This window comes from Thunnus thynnus, chromosome 3 (genome assembly GCF_963924715.1).
Source record: "Thunnus thynnus chromosome 3, fThuThy2.1, whole genome shotgun sequence".
Taxonomy (NCBI): domain Eukaryota; kingdom Metazoa; phylum Chordata; class Actinopteri; order Scombriformes; family Scombridae; genus Thunnus; species Thunnus thynnus.
The window spans coordinates 25,909,421-25,925,599 of record NC_089519.1 but is presented as its reverse complement, the minus strand read 5'-3'; the positions used below and the strand labels follow the sequence as shown (position 1 = coordinate 25,925,599).

General features: G+C 39.8%; 1 protein-coding gene across 3 annotated transcripts in view; it reads left to right on the top strand.

The window, feature by feature from the left end:
* fbxw7 (F-box and WD repeat domain containing 7) overlaps positions 1 to 16,179 on the top strand; it is a 126,426-nt gene that overhangs the window by 92,137 nt on the left and 18,110 nt on the right. For 2 of the 3 annotated variants that reach the window (XM_067584989.1, XM_067584990.1), the window contains 2 exons: positions 11,194 to 11,276; positions 12,718 to 12,859. In XM_067584989.1, coding sequence (XP_067441090.1) covers positions 11,194 to 11,276; positions 12,718 to 12,859 — 225 coding nt within the window. Of the gene's footprint in view, positions 1 to 6,173; positions 6,733 to 11,193; positions 11,277 to 12,717; positions 12,860 to 16,179 lie in introns of those variants that run through there. The other variant, XM_067584991.1, reaches the window with a different exon arrangement.

The window sequence follows — 16,179 nt, the reverse complement described above, 5'->3', positions numbered from 1 at the left end:
TCCAAACTTTCTGCCCAACTTTGCAGCTATACCGTAGGTCAAATGTAGTGAGGATCAGTTTGAAGGAGGCTGAGAGAGGGTTACACATCTCTGTTTGAAGATACTGGCAGAGAGCTGTATGCTTTGGACGCTTTGCTGATGGCCTTTGGGTTTGGGATTGATGTTCGTGGTTGGACAACATAACGATTGACAGCATAATTCAAGTCTTTAAAATGCGATAAGACACACATTCATTCATTGATTACTTGGACTTAATTACTTCTGCTGCAACAAATTGAACATCTTTGAGGAAAAACTAGTGATGCGGTGTCCAACTCTATCCTCATCTCTATGATTTGATTTTCTCTGATGAGATTGATTGTATATAATTTATGAAAATTGAAATTAATATGTGCCATCACAACTTGAAACCATTGTCTTGTGGAAGTGAACGTTGATAGGAAAGATGCAGCTGTACTTTTGACCCTATTTGTTGATAATAACTTTTCAAAACATAGTTACGAAGTGCTTAACAGAATAAGATAAAATACACAGTCATGATAAAAAATAATAACATAAATAAAAGCACACACCTGATAAAACAGTGAGTATAAAAAGAACAGATAAAATAGATGAGGAACAGATTTACTGTAGAAAAACCTTTCTGTAAAAGTAAGTTTTGAGGATTGATTTAAAAGAAGGTAATGAGTTTGCTAACCTAAGTTCCTCCTTAGTTGATGGTCCTCTTCCAAACATCCTGCTCCCCCTGCACATCCAACAGTTCAAACCATGATACAAAGGGGGATTTTTCAAGTTTAAATCAGGGGACTCCAAAAGCAAAATATTTAGACCTTGACACCTTTTTTGTCAGAAACCATACTCTTCCAGATGCTGCAGCTCTTTTCCAGAGTTGTAAAGCTCTGAATTTGGCTCGGCCAGTTGTCAGCCCTGTTTGAAGAACATTAATTTATACATTTGTTGTACAGCAGATGTTGAGAGTGAAGCAGATATTTGGCTTTAATGTCAATATCATCTTCTCTCAACACTCAAACCAGACGAACTTATTTCTCATCAGGAAATCAACTTCTTGGTCTTTTATTGAGGTTCGCGATCAATGGTCAGTTGTAGCAGTAGATGTTATTAATTAAGGAGACAGGGAGGCTGTTGTTCCAAATAATTATGGTTGATGACAAGAGACAGAACAGAGTTCCTGACATCCCACTTCTGCTGGAGATGTAGAGGTTCATCTCTGTAGTCCAACCTGTTCTGTAGCTTCCATGTCGGAGTTGAACTGTACATTTAAATTCAGCACCAGTTCCTGTGTTTGATTGACATTGTGAGTGTATACATAGACTACAGTAGATGTGGTAGAAAGGAATATATTGTGGTTACTGTAATTCTGTTGGGAGGCCATTAAGAAGCCCATAGCTTCCTGTCCCACTGAGAGACTGTGGAGTTGTACTTTTTAATAAGTGACATATTTTTTCAGTATTTTGCTTCAAACCACAGAAAATAAATAGACTGTTTGTATTTTTCATGGGCTGTGGTTGCATAAATCAAATCAAATCTTTAAATGTCTTTTTGTGGAGTAGAACTTATTGTCCTCTCACAAGAAAAGAACAGAATCTAATCACGCTACAATTTGACCTTCGCCTCTCTTCAACTGGGAAAAATTCCCATTTAGATTCTGTTTTAAATAAAAAATAATAATTTTTTTTCCCAGTATTTTATGACACAACCCCATTTGCTTTTGATGTTTGATGAGCGTGTGAGGCAACAACACTGGATACGGTCTGTCTTTGAATTTCACCGTTCTTTCGTCACCGTTGAAAGCTTTTGTACATTTGTTTTCATTTTCAGCGTTCAGACCATTGTTGATTAATTATTTTGTCTGCGCCTCTCTACTTGTATACATTGTTAAATGCTGCATCTGCTGGAAACTCCCAATTTCTAAATGATTGCCAATAATTGCAAATATTGACCTCTGTTCTCCATTTATTTTCTATGGACTCCATTGATGTCACAAGGGGGGGATACCAGTGGCTCTTGCTTTAATTTCTTATTTGACCTGACCCCTTCAAACTTGAATGTTGTAGTCGCGTGGGTGGCTGTAGGATATGTTAATTCAATTCCATGCAGATGATGCTATTATTATCCTTTTGCAGAATGCCATGATCCATGGTTTCCTTATTCATCAAACCTCCCCCACACGCATTGCATCTGTCCAGCCTGGAATGGGGCTCACACTTCACCGTTTCAGGAAAAAAAAATCTATTGAGAGGAGTGGAGACCCCCTAGTCCTCATTTTTTTTCCTCAGAGAGGACAATCGCACAATGACATGGCCCCGTTTAGTGATGCATCACTGCCCAGGAAGTATTTGCCTCCTTCAAGTTCACCACCTCACATTAAACATTTGCATTCTCCTGTAGTTTCGCCGTTTCCCACCAACAGCTGCTGATTTGGGATAGCAGGCCTTTCACATCCCTCCAATCTTACCAGACAGGTGTTAAACCTATAATTCGCTTACCTCTTTTAGTGCTGAAAGGATTATTCCATTAGTTGGTTGACAGAAATGCATTTGGCAGTTTGGATAATCAGTTTAGGCCTGCAACTAATGATTATTTTCGGTTTTTTGTTAATCTGCTTATCATTTTCTCGCTTAATTGATTGTTTGGTCTAAAAGCTGTCAGAAAAAGTGAAAATTGCCTCTCTTAAAGGAAAGTTCCAGTTTGATGTATTTCACATAAATATGGCAGTTGTGACTCCTGCTAATTTAGCTCTCTGCAGCTCCGTTATTGAGATTCCAGAGATTCAGATCAAAATTCGGGCGAACAAGGCCTCGCATTACCAACGGTTATCGGGGCAACCTCCGTCAGCCTCCTACTGCTTTAGAAATAAATCTGATTTCTACATGAGTCGCCTTAGAAGTTTGTTTGTTAATCTGAACGAAAGTAAACACAGGAACTAGCCGCCTGTAGCAGCAGCTAACTGCATAGGAAAGAAGACAAAGTAACTGTTGTTGCGCTAAGATAAAATAACCAATATGAAGGCAACATTTTGTTTGTAATGTATAAAATAATCAATGAACAGGTACAGAAACGTATCAATATTTGTATCCCCATCCATTCATAAACTGCTTTCTTTTATCTTCACATATCCAAGGATGCTCAACTTATCTGCAGGCTTGACAGTATCTGAGTCAGTACGCTGAAACCTTGGCACTGATGTTGTCTATTATTTGTGCACAGTCAAATGAGACGGCATTTGCATTTCCCCACAAGCTATCCGCTGCACTGCGATGTAATGAGTGTATTTTTATACATCCTCTGCTGTTGGAATATTGCAGCAAAAGGAGCCGATATCTGATGGAGCGCTATTACCTGAAAGGGTTTTTTTTTCTTCGTTGTTGTTGTTGATAATAGGAAAACAGAAATGAGTTTGTTTTGAGATACGCCTGTTTTGTGGAGCTTTACGTCTGACCGGGCCGAGATTTTGGTTTTGATTAGCAGGAGGTCAGTATCGAGGCTGGGCGAAGGGGGGGGTGGGGGGGCCTGTTAATGCTTTACCAACTGGCAGAAGGAGAGCGACAAAGGAGGCCGTGGCCTATTCAAAGGCCACAGTGCAACCCCTCCTGCATGCCAAGCATTCCAGCGTGCTGTGTAAAGGTTGGGCCGGCAGAGAGGAACGAGAGAGGGCCTTTCTCATGAGGGCCACCTTAAACACACACAGACAAAAGCTCAAGAACCATTCTGTCTGATGCACCCAGACCTCCGTTTGTCTTACTTTGCTGAGAAAGTGTGACTAAAATGCCCAGATTAGCCCTCAACACCTTCCCAATCCTCTCAGATGAAATACAAAAACATGGCAGGCTTCCACTGATTGACGTCTTTTTCTAAATTCATCCAGACTTTATTTGTAATATCTTGTATCCTATGTGATTATATTTTATTTACATATGTAAACTGTCATGCGAATAGCTACAGGGTTTTGCAGAAAGCAGGTGTCGTATCACATCAGTTCCTTTAATTTCTAGTCCAAAAGTCAACAATTTTATTTCAAACTGTGGCAGATTTGACCAGAACTCTCTACTCCCTCTCTCTCTCTCCTTCTCTCTCTCTCTCTCTCAAATGTTTTTCCTCTCAGTTCCACAAGCCCTAAAAATTTCACCCTCTGCCCGGTTACTCAGTTATTACACTTGTAGGTCAGAAATGTCTGAAAGGCTGCCACATCTCAACGCTCCATCACCTGAGAATAGAGCCCTTCCCATGACCCCTGTGTCCCCCTCTCGTTTAGATGATCTAATGTCGATGTCTTGTGAGGTCAAGGGTAGCAAATGTTGAAGATCTTTTTGAAACTACGGCACGATCCAGACTGGTATCACAAGTCGGGGGGAAAAAAATGTGCAGAAGCCAACAAACACATGCTCAGTGTTTAATTTACACTTCACACAAATGTCACCATTTATAAAAAACAAAAAAAAGGCAACCGGTCAGTCTAACAATGAAATGTGTTTCAGTTGGTTCTCCTGCAGCACAGTGACATTAACACAGTTGACCAGAGACGCTGTTTATTGTACTCCGCTCTCAGTGTGTCCAAATTAGAAAAGCAAGAAGCCTCTAGTGTATTTATCTTTTATGTCCCCTTGAAAACGCAGTTGGAGTCGTGACACATCACATTCACCTGCACTAAATGTTCATGTTGCTGTATTTTAAAAATAAATAAATAAATAAATAAAGCTGCCACCTTGAGGTTGTGAATCTCTTCTAGTTGTAATGAAAGTTGTGAAGCCATCAGCAGTGCATGTGGGCAGGTGCAATCAGCCATTACCTGCCATAGTGAAATGCAAATATTGGCCTGTTCATTTTATGTGCAAATGAGCAGGTGCGTCAGATGTGGATCCATTCACACCGTCGCCTGATGAATGATTTTTTTTTCCGATGCAGTTTGTTCAATGTACGTATGCGGCGCTGGAGCACGGTTTCACATCGTTCACTTGTTGTCAGTAAAAGTAGAAATACCGTGCAATAAAAATACCACATTACAGGTAAAAGTCATGCATTCAAATGTTTTTACTACACTATAGAAATATTAGCAATAAAATGCATTTGAAGTATCAAAAGTGCTCTTTTTGCAGACTGGCCCTGTCAGTGTTATGTAATGATATCTGATAGGCGTTCATTAACATGTAAGCAGCATTGTAATGTTGTGATTGAGCTGATTTTAACTGCTTTTAAATACATCAGGGTAGTCTGATCAATAACAATGCATCATTCAATTAGTCAGTTGATTGTTTGAGTCACTCGATGAGCAAAAATACCAAACAATCACTGGTTTCAGCTTCTCATATGTGAGGATTTGCTGTTTTTCTTTGTCTTACATGATAGTACAAGAAATACTTTTAGGTTTTAGGGGAATCGTGATAGACGTTTTCACTATTTTCTGACATTTTATAGGCAAAACGATTAATTGATTAATCATCAGGTTACTTTAAATTGTTAGTTGTGACCATAATATTTAAAACTCTGATAAAAATCTGATTAAATGATACAGTATTTTCAATGTAAAATCTTAATTAACTACAGCTGTGAAATAAATGAAGTTAAAAAAAAGTGTTTAAAAAAAATACATTTCCCTCCATAATGTAGTACAGTAAAAGTATAAAATAGCATAAAATGGAAAGTACAAGTACTTAAAAATAAATGAAGGACTATGGAGGAGTAAATATACTCAGTTACTTTAATATTATCTAGTTGATGCAAAGCATTTACTGAATGTTCCTGGGCTGGGTGGACGGAGGAGGTGTTTTGCTGCTGCTGCTGCAACAAGTGGGTGTGTGTGTGTGTGTGTGTGTGTGTGAGGGGGGTCCATCCACCTTTTTTAATGGCAAAAGACAAGTGCATACCCCACCCGGTCTCTGTGTGCTCCCTCCTCTGCTACGCATATGTTCCCCCCGGTACCCCTGCTCGCCGAGGATGCGCTGAATGTGTTGAATGTTGGACTGCACCATTCCTCCCATCTCCACCGGGGAGGCTGTAATCTGATCCTGTTTTGGAGGAGCCGCCGTCGTGCAGCCTGCCTGTGAAGAGGAAGAAGAGAGAGAGAGAGAGAGAGGGAGAGAGAGGGAGAGAGAGGGAGAGAGAGAGAGAGAGAGAGAGAGAGAGAGAGGGGGGGGAGGGGGCACTGCTCTGCTCGCTCTGACGCTCTCTTCCCCAATCTCCACTCCTCCCCCTTTCCTACCGAGTGTCACCCTCTTTCTCCTCTCATCTGTTCACTCCCCTGTGCTCGGTTGAGGCTGTTCGGCGGCAGCACCACAAGCCTCCGGGATCGTCGCATCGCATTGTTCACCCACCGACCGAGCCCCTTTTCTTTTTTTTTTTTTTTTTTTAAATCGGTGTGACACGGCTGAGCTTTGTCCCCCCTCCTCTCCTCTCCTCTCTCTCTCCTCTCCTCTCCTCTCTCTGTGTTTTTAATGCCTTTACCGGGGGAATCTACTGCATGCGCGCCAGTCCGGTGACGTGCCCGAGCATGTTCACATCAGAGACGGCGTCGGATTTACCTGAGAGTACGCTGCCCTCTCACTGTCAGAGCCATCTCCCCGCCGCGCACACAGATTTGGACTTCACCGATTGTCACTGAGGAGGAGAGAAAACACACACACATACATACACACACCAAAAAAAAAAGAAAGGGAGAAAACACACCGGATTACAAGGATGGGGTTCTACGGCACTTTAAAGATGATTTTCTACAAAGTGAGTAGGATATTTTATTTTCTGCTGCAGTGTCACCTCCAAAGCAACCCATCTCCTCCCGTCTTCTTCTCATTATTTAATGTTTGACTCCGCTCTGTCGCCTTCATTATCTTTTGACGCGCCTCTCGCAGGCAGATTGTGCGGCCACTGCGGAGGATGAACAGCAGTGTAGCAGACCTCCAGAGACGCCGCTTTTTAATTGTCTGGGCCTTTTTTTTTTAAATATTTAAATGTTATGTTATGATATGTTAGCGCTGCGTTTATATGGTGTAATATCAACGATTTGGCATCCTCTCCGTTCGTAGTAACTTAAGCTGTGTGTAAATAACGCCAACGCCGTGGTTTCAGAGCTAATCACTGAATGTGTAAATGGGGGGTGATGGCATTGGCACTTTTTAATTCTGCAATGCCGGATGAAAATATGTCTTATTCCTGCTTTAAACACTACTGAATGAACCGTTTCTGGATGGCATAAGAGCCCATTTTGCCTCAGCGTTGGCTTTATGCTCCCTGCACCTGTACATCAACTGTGGTCCTTCCTTTTTCACATAACCTATTAGACGCTTCAGCTGTAACATATATACTATATATAGATAATAGATATCACCTCTTTATCACCTCTGTTTATGCTTTAATACATGCAGGCTTTCACTGTTGTAAAGAATTATATGTTCCAGGGGAAAATAAACAACAAAAACAGCCGGTTTCCCCTGAAATCCTCCCCGGTTTGCAGGGTTATTGTGATTCTACATTATGCAGCAGTGGTTATCTCGCACTGACCAAAGTGACTGCTCGAGATGCATGCATGTGATCCGTCTGCTGTTGCCTGTTGGAGTAGCCCATTCCCTGACATTGTGCACTCGCCTCAGGCTCCCCAACCACAGATAATGGGTCACTGTGTCAGACTGCGTGAGGTAGAAATATCCTCAAGGATGTTGGGTGTATTATGCTGGATGGAAGCCATAAAATGATGCTTTTCTTAGTTGGGAATGCAGAGTACAAACAAAAATATGAAAGGAGAGTCTGTTACAAATTTGTTAATCAAAGGGATGACTGGGAAAAATCCCTCCTGGTGATTTTTTTGTGTGGTTCTGACTGAGTAGTGTTTACGCTTTTACTGAATTAGTGTTAATCATTAAGTGAAAATGTCATACTTAATCAATAGATTTGAATGGTCACTCAGTGTGCTCATTCTGTAACATGTGCAGATTTTGAAGTTTGCCCTTAAAGCTTGAATATTTTAATGCCACAGAAATCAAAGCACTGAGTGATTTATCGACAAATTCAAATGGTTTTCTTCTGGTCTCATTACAGTTTGTGGTATCAACCCTTGAAAACTTGATGATGTTGGTAATTCTTTCCCCAAAGAAACGTCCAGTTTTTGGATGCGAGTGTTTTTCTGCGTCTTCTAGCGACGCTGATTGACATGATGAAACTGTTTGACGTCTGCTTGAAACACTGTTTGAAAAACGAGAAGGATTTTTCGAGCGACTGATGCTGCAGGATGTAGTCGCCGTTTGAAATGAATCAACACATTATGCAAGAGTGATTGCTGTCTTTAAAATATCATTAAGTCTCTGTATCCATCTGTCGCGCTTTTGGCCAGATAGGGGAAGGGGAAGCCGGAGGAAGGAGGGGTGGACTGATTAGTGGTGATTTACAAACACTGCGTTGTCTGGTTACCTTTTTTCCCAGGCTGAAACACAAGAAGAGGCTGGTTACACGCTGTGTGTTTTTTTTTGTTTTTTTTTTTCTTTTTCTTCCACGCTCGCATTTAGTTTGAGGTTTTCTTGCATGTACACACAGAGGCACACACACACACATACACACACACACACTCAAAGCCAGCACTCCCCCTTTTCTCTCTCACACTCTGAGACACACACACACACACCCAATGCATGCATACACACACCCAGGCTCTCCTTGGCTACTGAACTGCCATTGCAGTGAGATCACCGCTTTAAGAACAAGGCAGTTGGGTTTAAGAGCCGGATCTTAACAAGCAGGAATATCTTATAACCTCCACCTCCCCCCTCTTTCAATTCCTTAGCAATCAAACAAGCCTTCAAGATTTGTTAAACGTGGACAAGTGGAAAACAAGCTACGTTACTTGCCTAGCTTTTGAAAACATTTTGGACTTGAATTAATTTCCTCTAAATCCCAGTGCCTGTTCTCTACTCTTAGGTTTCCATTATAATTTTACTCAAGGTTTTCATGGCTTTAGAGCCTCTCTGCAAGGCCTGAAGTACCACTCAGGCTTCACATGTCAGGAAAAGATCATAACTCACTGGTCAGATCACAGTCTAATGTCCAGAGGGGGGCACCTGACCTGAAGCACATGTTTATGTGCTAGTCATGTACTCATGCTTCTTACAACTTCGGCTTTAGTGTTGTGCATTGATTCTGCTGTCCACATTATAGACTGAGGCACTGTATGGATACCTAACACATCACTGCAAAAGCTGATATCCTGCATATAATTCAGCATTTCTGAGGTTAGAAAGGAAACAGTTTTTCTACATTCTTTTCCTCGGTTCATCACTGCTTTGATATATTATACGCTGTTCTCAACACCCAAAAGTGCCCCTAAGGCTGAAAATACTGAGAAGACAAACACACACTCACCAAATTATAGTGATAAAAAAAAAAAAAACACACAAATCTTGAGGAGAGACATGTAATCATGCCACTGTACAGCCAGACAGTATGGAGTCAAATATACAGAGCTCTTCTCTTTTGTAGCATATAACACTACAATAACATAAATGCATCAATAGAGGATTGTTTGCCTTAAATGAGGGAGAAAAAAAGTTAAATTTAAGTTTGGTTTTGGTTTTCTACAAGCCTTTATCAGTGTCTGCAGTAGCAGCAAGACTGAAAGGAGTTCTGCTTCACATTTTCCAGTACAGGTTGTGTCTGTTGTGCAACACAACAGGCTGGACTGTAGACAAACTGTTGCCAAACGCCTTTGACTCTAAATGAAAGTGCAAAAAGTGGATTGCTGTGCCACAAGCACTATAGAGGAACCTCATCTGAAAAACATGGTACATTTTACAGCGCAACAATAAATTATTCATGTGCACAAGGACATTTCCTTTGTTAAAATGTGTTCTTGTTGGGACCGCTGGTGGTTTAAAAGTGAAGATCAGAAAGAGATTTGAGATCTTTTCTCTCTCTCTCGTCTGACGCCGTCTCAGTGGCTTTACTTGAAGCTGAAACTGAAGGGTCGTGATCAAATGTAGCTGAGTTTTCACTTAAACATGAAGCATATTTAATTAATCAAGGAACAAGGCCAGATTGTCACAGTGTATATATCTTATTTTGGCCAGACAGTTCAAATCAATATGCAGGTATTCTGTTAGCTTGTTTATTCATGAGGGACTAGCGATGAGATTGTGATCACTTGCATGTGTGGCAAGAAGAAGCCTTGCCAGAGAGAGCGGCAGGCATGGGATGAGGAAAAATTGGCTTGCCCGGGCCTTCACACAGACTCCTTTGTTTGCGCAGTAGAGTAGGTGTAAGCGGGGATTGGATGTTGTGTGCACACGCAGGTGAGAGAGAATGATAAAAGAACTGACTCGCTCTGTTTTTCTTTCTCAAGTATGAGTATGAATCAATCTTCAATGTCAAAGAATGTACTCCGTGCCCTCCCTGAACAAGTTTTTGTACTTGATGGTTATCTTGTGCGCTGTGCTCTCGGAGGTTAGGAGGGTGTGAATGCATCGTCACCCCCCCCCCCTCCCCCCCAATGGATATATTATGGGGTATCTGGTTGCTCATGTGACTCCAACATGGAACAATGAAAATAAAGCACATTATTCTTGCTTTACATCCAACTTCATCCCATAATGATGAGCTGCGTCGTCGTCTACAGATAGGTCATACCTTTCTGCTTTGTTATGGAAAATGTTAATAAATTGAATCTCCAGCCTGTGCATTAAAGTTTAATTTCCCATCTGCATAAATCTGTTGCAAGACTGTGGCGTCTGTATTTTAATATGCTGGATTTCAGACATAATGTTAACAGTCTGTAACGTGCAAAAGCAATTTTCTGCTCCCACCTCTTTTTTTTTTTTTTTTTTTTTTTTTTTTTTTTTTTAAAGAAGTCCATGACCTCTGTTCTTTCTTTGAACATGGTTTTCAAAAGATGGCTTCTCACTAAAAAGTAAAGGGACTTGTTCACCGTTTTTCAAAAAGTTTATCTGAAGGAAAGGGGTGAAAAACATGAAAAGAGCACAGTGTTAAATCCACAGTTGATAGCCATAGTTGTTGTGGAATATATTTTGTGAATTATGCAAATTTTAAATATTATTTTTTCAGTACGTCTAACTGGGTGGTGAATGTACTTCAGATGAAATTATTTGGATTTTATAATGTACAGCGTTGACTGGATTCACTCTCATTTAGTGTTTTTGTTGTGAAGGTCTCTAATGTTTTGCTCTTTTCTCTCTTTCTCAGATGAAGAGAAAGTTGGACCATGGCCCTGAGGTCCGATCTTTCCCTTCAGGCAAAAAGCCCTGCAAAGGCACAGAGTATCCCAGGTAAATGAAACTACATTTCACCCATAAGACCTCTTAGTTGCTCAAGAGTAGCACACCTACTCCCAAATTTCCTTGAACTGCAGTATCCTGATTTTGTTTCACCCCTTAGTATCTTTAATAGAAGTCATATTTTAAAGAGCCATATCTCCTTATTTGAGTGCAACACACATATTAAATGAAAATACCATTAAAATAAATAAGTATGAAAGATGCTGTATCATGTGACTTCAAAGAGAATGATGCTTCACATTACATTGTATCTCCAGCATCCAGCCAGCAATCCCACATGTTTCTCTAACCCTGAATATTTAATGCACGTGTTCACATGTAGCCACATTAAAATTCAGACTGAACACAGACACTTAACTATAAATGTTGCCATGTATCGGTCCCCGTCTCAGCTTCCTCTCCCATTAAAAATGAATCAATAATGAAATAGACCCCCAGCTTCCCATTTTGCTGTCAGCAAGCAGAATCCTGAAGTACTGAAATTGCCTACTGGATGGTTTCTCCTGCTGCCCTTACATTACAAGGATACATGGATGCCCTTTGAAGTCCTGCAATGCTTTTCACACCCTGGTTCTTACAACAGGGGAGTCTGGCCTGCACATACTTTGAAGTCTCTGAGTTAGAATTATACCTATGGAGTGCTTTCAAGCATATATTTACTGACTTTTGTGTGTGTATGTGTGTGTGTTTTCACTGTATATCATGTGAATTTTGTCAAATTTGTCCTTTTTGTTACATCATTTTTTCAAACTATAAAATAATTAGTGTACTGAAGTAACAATGGTGTAGTTTAAAGTTTATATGTTATTGTTTTTTGTATTTTTTGTTCCATTTTTAGGCTACAACTATGTTTGGATTATCAAACTGTTTCTGTTATAGCTGAGGGCAATAAATGGCTGTTTTTAAATGGAATATTAAGCTTGATTATAACATCACATCAGTTTATTTGGTCATTGTCTGTTCATAATTAGAATAAATGGATGTTAATGAAGGACACTGAGGAATTAAAGTAAAAAAAGTATATTTTTTATTGTAGTTTGCTAGCAGAATACAGTTGCTTTCAGTTCTTCTTGCTAAGTCAAATCAGTAATAAGCAAAGATGTAGTTGATAGTGAAGCTTTAAATATTAAACTACAGCATCTACGGGTCATCTGTTGTGTTATATCTGTTGTCGCTATCAAAGTTATAAAAGTTACAGCAAAATGGACCCTTGTCTGAATAAAAGCCTCATAATGAGCATATTATTGTTCCCATTAATATTATATCCTCAGTATGCCGGTAATGTTTTTGTAATGTTTCCGTTTTTGCCTGATGTTTCAAGCAGTGCTTTCACATTTTCCCTTTAATGACCACAGTTGGCTATCTTCCTGTAAAGGCCTCTTATCATATTGATTTTTTAAGATGTTTTTTTTTTTTTTCCTGTAAATTGCAGCCCGACAGGAATCGTCCCGTGTCCGGCCACACCCACCACATTTGGTCACATTAGAACAGCCAACGGTCAGGGGCAACAGAGACGGCGTATCACCTCAATTCAGCCACCTACGGGTCTCCAAGAATGGCTCCGAACATTTCAGGTGAGCAAGCTCGAGGTTTCTTCTACTCTTCTTCTTCTTCTTCTTCTACTCGTCTCCCATGGGCGACTCTGAACCCTCAAGCAAAACGCTCATCAAAAAAAGCAGATGTTGTGCCCAATCAATGTTCACTTAGTCTCAGTGATGATTGCTGCCTTGTTGTTCTGGCCCACCACATTACCATAGGCACTGTAGTGTGGAATTGGAATTAGCCGTACCTGTTCGGACTAAAAAGCAGTTACTGTAGACTTACGGTCTGTATGTAAAGTTAAACAGATGTTGTCTTCTGTTATAGAGAGGTATAAGGTACTGCAGGATCACTTTAGCCTGTTGTTGACCCCCTTTTATCTAATATTCAACCACTTCAGTGATGAGACCCTTTGATATAAGATTAAGGAGATACTTAACACATTTTTACATATAATCTTTTACCCTATTTTTATTTAAAATAGCCTCTTATTATCAGTGTCTATGCTGCTGCAACATGATGAAGCCATCTCTCTTTCATTCTCAACTTCAGCTCTAATAATTCCAAACTTAATGGAAATAAGATGTCATTTAAACATATTGGCCTTGATGGGGTCTCTCTGAATTCCTATATAATAGGATGCCATGGATTTCATTACCTACGAGAGATTAAACTAATTATGGTGGAATAGCTTAGCCATCCTGTGACACCTCTGTGTTTACTTTACATATATTAGCCCTCAGGCTGACCTGCCAGACTCTACTGTCTTTAATCTGACAGCTCGGTCTAAAAGCAGGTGAACCTCGAAACTACATTCTGTACATTCCCCAGTCCAGTCCTAGCCTGTAGCTCACAGTAGAGGTGAAGCAACTACTGAAAGCACAGCTGTGCTGTTATTTGGACTTCACCGTTAAAAAGACAAGTTGAAACATGGTCATGGAAAAGTCCCATATTACATAATATAACCGACATGCAGTGTCATCTGCTTTGATTACATAAGTTTCGTTAAATTAAAATGCATCTCGATAAAATATTTCATACTGGCACATCCAGTCATTATTATTACTTGCCTTAAAGATTTATTATTCGTCTCTTAAATGTCTTTGTAGCTTAAAGAAACCACAGAAATCTGTGGTCTGGTTGCAGTCGTTTTGAGGGCTGAAGAATTCATTCTCAGATGTATGAAATAAAGTAGGACTTTTTTCAGCAGATATTTAGTTTCCCTGAATGTCTGAAGTTTTATCAGCAGCCCCTATCTTAATGATTAGTTGATCAAAAGAGTATCTCTTGAGCATCAGTAAGTTGGCCTGAATTTCCTGATTGAAGCAGCAATTCTGTGATCACACGTTACCTTCTGGTTTTTGTCACAGCCATTCTCAGGTTTATTGATAGTCATTAACAAAAAAAAAAAGGAAATCACTTAACTGAAGTTGAGGCAGACGTGGTAGACTGACGAGGAAATTGGTTTACAAAGTAATAAACTTCATTTTTATCAACTATCAATTAAAAGTCTTGAACTTTTAAAGACCTTAATTTTCACTATTCTCCATTTTTGCAAGTACAATTGTTTAAACTTGTACCAACATAGAGAGAAGAAAACATTCAAACACAAATTTAATATTGAAAAATTGGCAGCTACATTTATAAATGTGTATTTGTTTGCTGGAGGGATTTTTTTGTAGAGTAAGCAGACAATTTCCATCTCAGGTAGGGAATTGTGAACCTGTGGTGTTTACGAAGCTGTTTGAACAAAAGTACAAATAATTTTCGGCAGAAAATTGATGTAACACATGAGTAGCTGTTGCGTGGTCCTCCCTGTGATAGGGAGGAGTTCTCTGAACCCCCTGATTACCTCCAGAGCCAGCACCTCTGGCTAAAGCTTTTAGCTGCCAAATTACAGGTAGTTTGCGTCTGCCAGATTTTCCATTCAGCGCTCTAGTCTGTAATCATTGTTAGATTTCAGCGCTGCACAGAGGAAAACAACTGCGGCTGTTGGGTCCAACATCTAGTGCTATTCAGCAGCCAGCTTATACAATTGAGTTATCAAGCAAGAGGAAAAAAAAAAAACCTCAGACTTCTAATAAGATTGTTGATAGTCTACTTCCTGATGTTCAAACTCATGTTTTGGCTGCTAGAAATAGGCAGGTGCCTCGAGCAAGTCTGTGCTGCACAGAGGGCACGTAGGGAACATTAACGTGTTACAGACAAACTACACAAGGAAGGATTTTTCCAAGGCGCTCCAATAAAAGTATGTTCAACAAACTTGCAAAAAAAACAAGCTTATATAAGCACACATAGGCCTCTTGTGTGACTGTGGTCAACTTGCACAATCAGCCTGTAACGCCCAAGTGTTAAGTTTCCACTTAGCACTGTATGTTACAGCTGCACTGGGTGGTGCAACCCAGATGTGGATGTGTTATGAATAATCTGGTGACACTGCTCAACTAGTGCATTGCCACCTGTGAAAAAGTATTTCTTCCTTTTTTACTTTGAGAGCTGCTGGAAAAGGACATTACAGAGAGAAGAGTACAGACTGTAATGAAATGAACTGCAATAAAAGCCAGCAGGATACACTACTATACAAATCAAACAGTCTCTATCATGTTATAATGTTATGCTGATACCACATGAGAAGAAGTCTCACAGAGCAGCCACAGCAGAAAATATGCTGCTATATGATTTGGCAGATAAACTTCAAAAAGTCGCATAAGTCACTATTTTGAATGCATGTACTGAGTTCCAGAGGGGCTTAAGTCACTATAGGAATATTTTAGCGTCTTACAGTGATGTTAGAGATTATGCAAAAGAATTGAAAGTATTTTAAGGTCACTGCAAAGTCACTAAACCCAGTTAAATACTTTGTAAATCCTTACAGGGATATTACATGTGGTTTGAAATAGCGCTGCAACGATTAGTCGGTTAATCCCCAACTATTTTGATAATTGTTCTGGTTTCTTTAGTCCTCTATGATAGTAAATTAAATATCTTTTGCTTGTGGACTGCTGGTCAGGACAAAAGAAGATATTGGAAGACTTTTGGAAACTGTGATCGTCATTTTTCACCGTTTATTTGACATTTTATAGCCCAAACAACAGATTCATTGAGAAAAGAATCAACAGATGAATTGATAATGAACATAATTGTTAGTTGCAGCTCTAGTTTGAAATGAAAAATTAAGTGGATGTTGTGCTTCTGAAAAGTATTGTTTGAAATGCTGCGTCGTTGATGTTGTTGTTGTTGTTGCTGGTTCCCACCAACAAGATGCATAAATTTAATTCCAAAAGCTGAAGGATGTCAGTGTTGAGCTCTCATAAAGGTTTATGATATCAGTATCTTACATAACTGTCAACCCATG